General features: G+C 35.4%; 2 protein-coding genes across 18 annotated transcripts in view; one reads left to right on the forward strand and one right to left on the reverse strand.

Annotated features, from left to right (window-relative positions):
• The first annotated feature begins 2,175 nt into the window (after window positions 1-2,175).
• The window catches only part of LOC118740420 (protein ANTAGONIST OF LIKE HETEROCHROMATIN PROTEIN 1-like), a 12,134-nt gene continuing 2,090 nt past the window's right edge, over window positions 2,176-12,219 (forward strand). For 8 of the 16 annotated variants that reach the window (XM_036471951.1, XM_036471955.1, XM_036471958.1 and 5 more), the window contains exons 1-2: window positions 2,176-2,674; window positions 3,789-4,095. In XM_036471951.1, the coding sequence (XP_036327844.1) occupies window positions 2,213-2,674; window positions 3,789-4,095 (769 nt within the window). In that variant the 5' untranslated portion in view covers window positions 2,176-2,212. Of the gene's footprint in view, window positions 2,675-3,788; window positions 5,041-5,092; window positions 5,153-5,208; window positions 5,415-5,911; window positions 6,190-12,219 lie in introns of those variants that run through there. The other 8 variants (XM_036471952.1, XM_036471948.1, XM_036471953.1 and 5 more) reach the window with 8 other exon arrangements.
• Window positions 3,216-12,219, reverse strand: part of LOC118740422 — a 12,280-nt gene continuing 3,276 nt past the window's right edge. The window contains exons 1-2 of one of the 2 annotated variants that reach the window (XM_036471964.1): window positions 6,859-7,253; window positions 3,216-3,723 (exon numbers count right to left, since the gene is read on the reverse strand). In XM_036471964.1, coding sequence (XP_036327857.1) covers window positions 3,235-3,723; window positions 6,859-7,194 — 825 coding nt within the window. In that variant the 5' untranslated portion in view covers window positions 7,195-7,253 and the 3' untranslated portion in view covers window positions 3,216-3,234. Of the gene's footprint in view, window positions 3,724-6,858; window positions 7,254-12,219 lie in introns of those variants that run through there. The other variant, XM_036471965.1, reaches the window with a different exon arrangement.

Consider the following 12,219-nt stretch of genomic DNA (forward strand, 5'->3'; position numbering starts at 1 on the left):
CCAAATTTCGTTGAGATATCTCAATTTTTGCTCGAGTTATCGTGTACACGGACGGACGGACAGACGGACAGACGGACGGATAGACAGACATGGCTTAATCAATTTCTTTTTTCATCCTGATCATTTATGTATACATTTGTCTATATCTATCTCGATTCGTTTTGGCTGTTACAAACAACCGTTATGTGAACAAAATTAATATACCCTTGTGCACAAGTGCGCTCGGGTATAAAAAAAACTGTCTAATATACCACGCTTTTGTAAATGGACTAAAAATTAGAAAAGAAAAAATTTCTCAATCCCATAGAACTTGTTTTGATAACTTTTGATTTTGAAATTTTAGCAAAAGTCATAATAAACCATTTATGAGTGCATCATTTGATATGCACATAGTAATGAATTATTTCGGCATAGTTAGGAGACTTGTTATTCCCGAGAAAATGTTTGGTCACATCTATGAATGAGAGCCAGACCTCTTTTTCTATATCGTTTACGCACGATAAAAATTGCAGATTGTTGATAAGTTTCTTTATATCTGGACATACAAAAATAGCTTATTTTATTTTCGCTTCACTCAGAGAAGGAAACCTTTTCTTTAGGTAGACAAAACCAAGCGAACTTTTGTCCATGGATTTAACAAAGTTTTTGATCAAGCCCAGTTTTATATGCCGAGGTGGTAGTAAAATTTGTTTGGGGTCCACATGTGGTTCATATTTAACGTTTTTCTGTACTGGTTTGAATAATGTTCTTTCCAGCCATTTTTCTCGCGCTCGACTGTTCCACTCACACAAAAAAGAGCAGAAATTAGTATACCCAAGTTATAGTCCCAAGAGCAACGCAACTAACTTTAAATGGGAACATATAATCCACTCAAAATTTTTGTATTTAATTTTGGTAATTCTCTAGTATAGGGTAACAACCCCTAAAAAAGGTCCGGGAGGGATACCAAACGACGCGTTTCGGCCCCCCTATTAACAATCTGGAGGGGGAGGGCTAATATTATCGCGCGATTTTTTATTAAAAATTTTCATTATTTCTCGAAGTATTGATTTTTATGGAAAAGGCCGCAGGCGAAAATTGTTAATAAAAAATCGCGCGATACTAGAGAATTACGTTAATTTTTTCTAATAAAAGTTTCATTACTTCATAAGTTTCTTTTACGTTGGAGTTATGTGCTAATGGTATCGAGGGTAATTTGTCAAGTCAAAGAGTAATATTTCATTAATATGGGTATAGAAAAAAGGCAATTTAGAAGAAAGTTTCAAATACGAATTTTTAAAATCATATATTAAATTTTTCTCTTTATTTATAAAATATTTTGATAATTGTAAACACATTAAATTTTCCTTTTTAGTTATAAATCAATGAAACGAAGAATTTTCAAATTTTCCGTGGTTTTTTGAAAAATTCTTCTAGGACTTCGTCAACTGAAAAATGTATATCTTTGTGAAAATTCATAGATGCTAGACCGTTGAGCCTTTCTTGACATGTTGTATTTCTCAGGTAGGTTTTAATTCTTTTCAGGCATGAAAAGCTTCGTTCAGGTGTGGCTATTGAAATGGGCAAAAGTGCCAATAAAGGTAAGATCTTAAAAACCTTTCCAAAAGACGTTGTGTTAGCTACTTGTAATGCTTCGAGAGCATTTCGAAAATGTTCGTGTGAAACTTGTTTTTTCCACATTTTTACCTCCAGAAGAAAGTTTTGTTTCGAGCAGTCGATTACTTTTTCATAGAAAGCAAACAGTTCTTCACTTTTTTTCGTTAAAATCATACTTTGGAAACAAAACACTAAAATTATTTAAAACTGATTTATGGTTTAGGAACCGGCTTTTCAAATGAGCAATATACATATGTATCAAGGAAGGGAATGTAAAAAGCAATGCGATAGTATGCCTCGGCGTCTCCGGTTTTCACATTAAAGCGATTCTTTTGGCGACTGCTGTATCACGGTACTTTGATTTCTGTACCTAGGTTGGTGCATACTTCTTCTACGTGTTCGAAGAGCAAATGAAAGTTTTTTTCTGCATCTTGTCACATTTCCTCAAATTCCTTTAAAACGTCGTCGGCTAATAGGCCTTTCGCACGAGGCGATTTTTCAGGCAACAAAAGTTGAATGCGGAGTTGAATGAGAAGTTGAAAGTGAAAAAGTTGCCATCCCTATTCAGACGAGGCGATTTTCGATTCAACTCGAATTGTTGTTTACATTATTTAAAATGAGTTTAAATCGCCAAATTTTATCAATTGGCGTAAATTTGGTAAGCCAAGCGTTGGTAAAAGTGCTTTTAGCGATGCTGAAAGATAAACTAAAAGTAAAAAAGCGGAAAATGTGGGTGCGCAAGTGGATCCGAAGGCGTGCAGAATTGGGTGCATCTGATAACTTATACCGGGAGTTGGCATCCGAAGATGTTAACTATTTTAAGCAATGCTTGAGGATGAACCCTGCACAATTCGAAGATTTGCTTGCAAAAGTGGCGCCGCTTATTGAAAAGCAGGACACAATAATGCGTGAGGCACTTACGCCTCGAATAAAACTACAAATTGCTTTGAAGTTTTTGGCCACGGGCGACAACTATTTAAGCCTGTCAGAGAGCTTTCGAGTTCCAAGGTCAACTATCTCTGAGCTCCTAAAAGAAGTGCTTGATAGCATTTATGCTGTTCTGCAAGAATATATTCAGGTAAATATAAGCAGGTTTAGTTTTACGGTAATCGGTGAAAGTGATGCAGTGCGACTAGGGCCGGCGGTGGAAAATCTGGGGTGGGTAGTAAATATCTCCTTGGTTGTAGTCCTACATAGTGTTGGAAAATCACAGAGCAGACGCTCCACCATATATTCTGCATCTGGTGGATTACAGCTACGACAAGAAGTGTTGTGATGCAGTCCTAGTCTTGCAGCATGGATTCTCACGGCCCAGTGCCCTGTGTAAACATCGACTCCATGCATATAACACGGTATCGGTAACGTTGATAATGATTTTAATCGGAGATTAGAGTCAACCAGGCTTTGAGCAAATGGCCCTTATGCCCGTTTTCACCATCTCTGGTTAACCCTAATCTCAAGTTAAACATCGCTATCGACGTTACCTACTCCATTCAAATAACTTTGAGGCTGAATATTTCTTATAATTCTCATAAACTTCCAAATAAAAGAATTACACCCTTTATTTCATTTTTTATACTAAAAACATTTTTTATTAATTCATTTTTATAAGACATACATATTTAAAAAAAAAAAGTTTCAGAAGTATTCGTCGTCTTGTTGCTCAACCGTTTCTACTTCTACCGTATCTTGTATGAAGAAACTGTCGTCAATAAACGAATCGTCTTCATACACATCCGGTATTACGCTAGAGCTTTGTGCCGAATATATTGAATATTTTCCCGATTCCGAGCTCTCTGGTCGGAAACTACCCATTGCTGTAGCTCTCAATATTTTCAGGCGACGCTGAGACAAATAATTGCTTATAAAAGCCTGCGAAGAAATCGCTTCTTCCAGAGGCATATTTCGCAGCTGGTTTGCCACGTGACTCCCGAATACCTCAAACTCATCCGGCTGTTTCGTATGCGATATGTTTTGTAATTTTGTCACCGCCTCCAAAATTGGTTGAACCTCCTGCGACCGGTGTTTAGCCTGTGTGGTCCTTTTCGCTTTTTTAGCCTGGGAGGAAGTCTGTGATCCCGATGGCTCATCATCGAAAAAGGACGCATCACTTTCCCTGACGTCGATCTGCAATAAAAAAGAAAAATTTAAAGATACTTATATATACTTATATTTTTTTATTTTTATTTCAGGTTCCTAAGACAACAGAACAATGGTTAGAGGTGCAAAAGGATTTTAACGATAAGTGGCAGTTCCCTTTCTGTTGTGGCGCTATTGACGGGAAGCACGTTGTAATAGATAACCCACCGCATGGAGCATCGGATTACTACAATTACAAGGGTACTTACAGCGTGGTGCTATTCGCCATAGTCGATGCACACTACCGTTTTTTATATATTGATGTCGGTACGAATGGGCGCATGAATGACGCAAGCATTTTGAAGAAGTCCCGATTTTATAAAGAACTGCAGGAGGATGAGTTGGGATTACCAACTAAGGGTGTCTTCGTTGGCGATGACGCGTTCCCCTTAACAACGAGGATCTTGAAGCCGTATTCCAGGCATGATGCATTGCCTCACAAGGAAAAGATTTTCAATTACCGGCTGTCGAGAGCTAGACGGATTGTTGAAAATGCCTTTGGAATAATGGCTTGTAGATTTCGAGTTTTTCGAAAGCCTATATCTGTGTCCCTAGACAAAACCGACAGCATAATTAAAACGGCATGCGCACTCCATAATTGGCTCCGGACAAGCAATTTAAATGAAACTGGCTTAGTCGATCAGGAAGACATAAACACAGGAGCAGTTCAGCAAGGAAGTTGGAGAAGCATTCCTTCAGGGGGCTTACAAGAACTAACGACGCAATTGTCTTCAAACAACTACTCGAGAAGTGCAAAGGAACTTCGCGATAAATTCGCTAACTATTTTGTAGGGTCAGGAGCTGTTCCTTGGCAAGACAAAATGGTTTGTTAAGCCATTAAGTTGTTCTTTTGTTTGTTAGTTTTCTAACTAAACTTGACTAAATCTAAACTTGACTAAATCTAAACTTGACTAAATGTAAACTTATTCACATTATATGCATTAAAAATTGAAACTGGAAAACTAAATATTTAGTTTAATTTTCATATGTTGATAAAATCACGAAGAGTATCATTTCTTTCTAATCAAGGTTCGTATATTTATGCATAAGCGCATGAATCAAAATATAAATCAATGCTGAGTTGAAACTCGGCACAATTTTTCTTTAAAAGCTCCACATGTAAATGTGTTGTAATCTTTGGTGGCGGTGCAGGGTTCTCATGTCAAATGTCAAAACGAAGTTACTATAAATAAAACCTTGATGCAATAATGAAAGGTGTTATAGGTTGGTTTTGCATTTATTAGGCCATTTCCTTACTGTTTCCTGGCCGACCTGTGCTGGTATTGTGATTAAGAGCTAATACACGTAAGCTAAAACATATTATTTTGACTTTATTCATGAACCATTCCATTTGCAGCATCCTCTGGGGAACTGCAGCTGCAGCCGAATTTGATTGTGTGCACCATCGTGCAGATGAGTAAGTTGCAACCAGCTCTTTGTTGTTTCAAAACCTAATGAACCATTTGTTCGCAGATTTTTCCTGTTGCGCCTTTGTGCGCGTTGGAGTAAGTTGCAAACCATTGGAGACGGTTAAGGTGTGTCGGACAGGGGCCAAAGTTAAGATTCCTCTATGGAGACTCAAAAAATTAATATTATTGTTTTCATCTAGTACCTAAAATCGCTACTACTATAGCGACTCCAATCGGGACCAAAATTTATATGTGCTACCAAATGTGAATGTACATACATATCACATATATTAACATAGATACAGTGAACCAAAAAAAAAGTTGTACATTGAACGTATTTATCTCGAATGACTACGCTTAGCTCTGAAACTGTAACAAACCAAAGAATCACCATTTTTCGAAAGCAAACAAAAAATTTTCCACTAAGTTCAAAATGATTAACTGGTTAAAAAGTTAACTATTTAATACAAATTAGTATTAAGTTCAGCAACCCTCGGTATCTGGCATGTCTCCAAGCCTTCTATTCAGAGAGTTTGTTGTATTTTAGAGCATACACAACGTAAGGTAAGCGTATTTATTTGAGATAAGTCTTTATTGTTGGCATGAAACCGAAGTATCTGTGTTTTAATTATTTTTAGTTTTATCTAAATAGCTTAACTAATGACAGAGATATTCAACTTTGAAGATGAGTACCTTCAATGTACAACTTTTTATTAAACATAATATTTTTATCTAACGCTGTAATATTTGTTTTCAATTTCTATTAGATATATTGTGAGCTATTTGACAGATTTTGTATAAATCTGAACTCGAAATGAAAATGAGTTAGGGCCTTTCTATATTAAGGTAACGATATACATATACTGCAGGTCACTTGATTAGAGCATCAGTATTCATAGTTTTCTTTTTGTTCGTTTAAAAGTAATTAATTTTTTTGTAAAAATAAAGCCTAGTCTAACAAAAACCATGTAAATACGTAAACTTTGTACAACAGCAGAGTTTCTAATTTGCAGTGGCAAATAAAACTTCAGCGATGCCAACAGCAGTTCCTGCTTTTTGTTTTGATGAAATTACGTTATTTAATGAAAACCTAATAATTAAAGCAAAATCAATGCCTGACTTCAGATACATATTTCGATACGCTCTTGGATTTGCATATTCTTTGCATTTGTAAAATCACAACAATAAAATGCACACGCTTTGCATGGCAGTAAGCAAAAAATTTGCAAATGCAATTCCAACTGCAAATCGAAGTCCATTTCCACAACATCCTGGACAGCCCTACTATGTTTTTTAATCCCACTGGACGATACTAGTTTTAATAAAAAATCCAAGCAGGGTGTTGAATTATTTAAGTAAAGGTGTCTTTTATCCACTGGACCTCTTCCATTCTCAAAGGTATTTGCGTAGAAGTCGTTGAATTTATTAATTAATTACTGACTGAAAATTATAAAGTTAAGTTTCAAAATGAAGTTTGGACCCTTGACTACAAGTGCGTGTAGAATTTTTTTGGATCGGATCAACCATTCGGAAACAATAGCCCGAAATCATTAGGCAAATAGCTAAGCAGTACCCGTCAACCATCCACACTGTATTTGGGAAGAACTCGTTGAATTTATTAATTAATTACTGACTGAAAATGAATGGCTATTTATGACATGCAACGCCCGTACCGGAACTGCCCATATATTGAAAGATATTTAAAAATACTTACCATATTAGTTTTTGAGGGCCTTCCTTCTGCTACTGGCTTCAAAAATCGGTCCGCCACCTCGAACCATGACAACCTTGGGACATACAAATCGTCCGTACCAGCCCCACTCTTTCTGGACGATGCCACTTTAGCTGCTTCCCTTGTATACATTGTACGCAAGCTCTTAATTTTCCCTTTTAGCTCCTCCGTAGACAGGGTTAGAGACAACTCCTGCTTTATGGCATTCAGAGCTGATGTTCGAAATGAATGGTTTTTATACAATTTATTTCGCGGATCCCACAAACATGGGTGCTTCTCGTACACCTCCAAAAACGAAATCACATTAATTTTATTCATTTTAAATATATTTTTCCCAAATTTAATAAAACAAGCCACGCCAGAATACAATTTCAAAATGGTGGTATGTATACAGAATGTAAACAAACACAGGGTTGCACGGAAAAAAAGTTGAACGAGCTCAAAGTTGGCTGGCGACCAACTTTGTTGAAAGCGATTAGTTGAAAGGCCGTTCGAACGAGGCGATTTTTACTTTCAACTAAAAGTTGCCTGAAAAATCGCCTCGTGCGAAAGGCCTATAAGCTCATTGCTTCTGCAAGATCTTCATCAGGTACTTGTAATTGCCGGCTAGCAAAGCAAAAACAATTTATAAATAAAGTAATGTAAAAAAAATATTTTTTTAAAAATAAGCTTTTATTTAACATGTTTAATCAAAGGAATAAAATAAAGTAGTGAAACAAAAGATTTTTTAGCAAGAAAATTTTGTCAAAACTGCACTAAAATGAATAAAATAAAATAAGTTAAGGTCTCGTTACAGTTACTAAAAGCCATTTAGTGAAAGGAGTTATTCAAACTCTAATGAAAATTACTAACAATTTGTACTAATTTACTTCGTTTTTAAAAAAGCTTGTCGCGCGAATAGCAAACCGGCATTTAAATATCTGCATACATACATATAAATACATACATACCTAACCAATTATGCATGTACGCTGAATTCGCCGAATAGAAAAAATCGCTGGCTCGAAATTCATTTTAGACCTATGGTTTCTTGGGCAAAAATGCTTGAAATCACCCAAATAATCATAATCGTGATGTGCCCATGTTAATTTTTTTGGGCCCCTACAAATCGACCCGCCCTAGTATACATATATATTAATGTATGAACGAACTCATTGCGCATTTCAGCTCTGCCGCTACCAAGCAATATATAAACGATGCAAGCGTGCTTCGCGTAACTACATCCATTCGTACATATGTACATATGTTTGTATGGATATATTTATGATGAAGCAAACGGGCTTCATTGATGTACTGATGGGCATATGTATGTACTTATGGACAGCAATGTTTTCATATGTTTGAATGGTTGTATATATCCCAGTAGAAATTTTATGCATACGACATCGCTGTTGGTAGCATGAGCTTGCTGCTGTGTATACATGCCAGTATAAATGAACCTTCATTTCCATTTAACACGCGTGGTTTCTCAGAGCGTATGCGTACCTTAATCACACACTTTTACTACTGCTGTATGCATATGGCTGTATTAATGTTTCAAACATACAAAAATGCATTAATGGAACAGTATTAAAGCATTCTTAGAAGATACGTATCCCCATATGTAAATGCTACTTTTCTGATACATTTTAATATACGGGGACATACAAACAAGTAGCATTTACATATGCAAATGCATATCTTGAAAATACCCGTTTGTGAACACGTCCGTTCACTAAAATTTTTGCACAAGACTGAACATATTACAAAAATTCCACTTCAAATTTATCAAGAAATGTACTTAAAACAACGACAACGTGCAATTCGCTAGAATTTGAATTTATTCGTGGAAATTCATGACTACGCATGAATTGTTCACACTAATTCACTCATATAGCAAGCATTCTTCAAGAATGTATATAACCGATTTCGACTGGGATATTTGTACGTATGTACATATGTTTGTGTACATGTATATACCCTGCAGGGAAATCGCGGACTAGTGAATCAAATTTCTAGTTCCGTACTAGGACTTTATCGCCAAAAAGGAACTAGTCCGATAGAAACTAGATCCGCACCAGTCCAAAATCGGCGAAAAGTGGTACTTAAAAAACTTATTTTTTTCAGTTTTTTGAAATCTATATCTAAAGTGACGAATTTAGAAATGGTTCGGAACTATAAAAAAAGAGCGAACTAGATCTTATATGTCGAATTTAGAAGTAGTTCGGAACTATCGAATAAGGGATGCAGCGGAGGCTTGTTTACTTTACATAGATATGTGTTCGGCGGCTTTTTCGTTTAAATACGCTTCTGTTCTGTGCTTCGAAGATGCTTTTTCATAGCTTGGTAATACAAAACTAAAATTTGTGTTAACATTTCAACATCTTGGGACCGTCTGCAATCTAATAAATAACAGCGAGCACCTCTGTAAACTCAGCTAAAGCTAAAGGTATGTAAACGTACATTTCTTACAATTAATTTAATTTCAAATTGAAAACATATTCCTTCTAAAATAACTTAAAATCGCAGACACGGAAGAACCAAAAAGATGGAAAAATCATGATACTTTTTTCTTTCGTCTGTCGATTTTAGAACTGGTTCGGAACTATAGAATTTAGGACTAGTTCGGAACTATCGAAAAAGGGATGCATCGGGGGGGCAATTGACACTTCCTAGGACATCGCCATGTTAATTTCGCCAGTTGTTTGCATGCAAAAGAGATTTATCGCGAACCAGTACTGGATCTTAATGTACTAGAAGCGCACCAGTTCAGAACTAGAGATATTCCCCACGGGGTATGCACATATGTATGTAGTACAAACGGAAACAAATCTAATAAGCTGCGCGTTGATATAAATGCGAACTGTACTGATTGTCAAAAATTATGGCGCATATTCATAGTCATATTTAGTACTCAACTAAGTGGAAACTATTCTAAGTCACAACTAAAGCTATTCATAGTCGCCTTAGTTTCGACTTTTTTTGGCTAAGTACCAACTTAAAATTTAGTTTCGGCTGCAGCTGCAACTAAGTCGTAACTAGGAAGAAGTGTTTTATCAAATTAAGGGAAAACAGACGAAATATGTAAAAATTAAGTTGGTAGAGGGTGAATTTGATAATATTGAATAATCTCCAATTAAAATTTACAAAGATCGATCCATTTTAATCGGAAGATGAAATTAAATGCGTATTACAATTCGAATAAAGCTACATCACAATTTTATAATTGGAATAATTTAGATAAATTCTCAAATAATAAGTCAGTTTCACGCTAGTTCTTTTAAAGTAAATTTGTGCATAACATTTAGATATCTACTATTTGTATGTTTCACAGCATGCTTCGATAAACATCGACTTCACATCACTGCGGTTGTTCTGGCTATTTCACACAATTAACAAGAAAATGATACCTTATTCTTTTGCATAATCATGCAATGGAAATAAAAATTACATAAACGGATGATCAAACTTGACATTATTTAATAAAAATGTAATTTTTCCAAAATATCGTAAAGAAAAATCGATACATTTTCACACTCGTTTTGCTATATCGTAAACTAAGTCGAAACTACTTAGTAGAAGTCTGAAATGCGACTATGAATAGAGGTAAATTTTAAGTTGGTACTTAAATTTAAGTTGCAACTTTGTTAGTTTCGACTTAGTTGCTGGACTATGAATATGCGCCTATGTTTTTATTGTACATTTGTTCATGTTTGTCATTGGGCGTGTAATTTTGTAGAGTAGTTTTGTGCTCTCGCTATCTCCTTGTATTAACTCGTCCTTCGTTGGTATACTCTGATGAACATATCATCGTTTAAAGTGCAAAACCGCGTATCAACAAAATGCAAAACCGCGTATGTGAGATTGCATAAATTATTTTCTAGGGAGTAAAAACACTAATATTTCAAAATGGTCATCATTTTTATAAAGCAATCGCATTTCTCGCTAGCATATTTCAGCACGAATGGATAAGGATTGAGCCAAGAGCTTGTGTGAGCAAATCCAATTTTTGGCAGCCAATGTCAGTTACGCGGTTTCGCAGAATGACGATACGCGGTTTTTGTACTTTAAACGACGATATGTGAGGATGATAGCAAGGCCAACTTATATACGGTAGTGTTACAGGGGTAGTTGAAATTTTCGCCCGATGTTTCTTAAAGAAAGCCATAAACGTAGCGAGCGTTGGTTCAACTTGGTGTTGTTTTGCTCTAGATTGCACCGTTTGTGGGCCTGTTGAATGAATTTATGTCTTGGATACAACCAAGATCAAAAAATTTGGATTTTCTGGCAAGTTGTACAACTTATCGCTACATTAATGGCCATGTTGTACAAACTCATTTAATTTGCCGAAATAGGTTCGTGCTTTCGTAGAATTTTATAAATGTAACCCGAAATTATGAAATTGTAAAAATGAGATTTTACAATGAGACTGCTCGTAAAATTGCAATGTTTGTAGGCAAAACGTCCAACTTGATTTCGGATTGATTTGAAACAACGTTTTCGGCTTGCATTATTTCAAAAGGATGTGTTTGCTGTAATTCATTCTGTCATTTACTACCATTATGCGTAGGCCAATTCATGAAATCATTTCATGCGTTTGAGTAGAAACTGAATGAATGAACACCAATTCATGATTTGTTTTTACTCAGATCGATGAAATGATTTCGTGAATTGGACTACGCATACATACATGTGATACTTATGCTTTTAATTTATAAGGTAATTTTATGTTTTTATACTCTTGTTGCCACATCAATATATGAATGCGTAATAAGAATATATGAATTCGCCTTGGAAGATAGAAAGCGAGTAAGAATAAATGCCGAACAAAGGAATTTGTCTTCTTTCAACTTAAAAAAATGCATTTTGTAAACAAAAATGCGTACGTTACTTAATCCCTTGGTAATGGCGAATTCGTAAGGATCTATTGATGGCATTATAAACATTTTCATTTATTTGTTAAACATACAATTACTTCCATTACAACCCGGTCCTATGGATGCTAGAAGCGCGAATTCATATAAGGATGTGTTACCGGAAAATGAATAAATAAATTATATGTATATCAGAAAATTAATAAGATGAAATGAAATTATTGTTTGATTTCTAACCAAACCTATGTATGTAACTCAATCGCCTAATGGTTTGCCGAACCGTAAGCATATGTTTACACATCCAATTTCGTGAGTAGGTACCTGGTACTCACACCTTTTTTAAGAAGTTTCACTTCTATCATGTGAACGGTGTTACACACGCATTTCTTTTTTTTACATCTATTCTGAATAGTTCAGTAAAATAATAAGGAAAGAAAATTATTCTCCTATAGTTTTCATACGTCAAAATAAATAAATAATATAAAAAAAA

Source organism: Rhagoletis pomonella, unplaced genomic scaffold, assembly GCF_013731165.1.
Source record: "Rhagoletis pomonella isolate Grant_MI unplaced genomic scaffold, Rhpom_1.0 Rhpom_scaffold_00006, whole genome shotgun sequence".
Taxonomy (NCBI): domain Eukaryota; kingdom Metazoa; phylum Arthropoda; class Insecta; order Diptera; family Tephritidae; genus Rhagoletis; species Rhagoletis pomonella.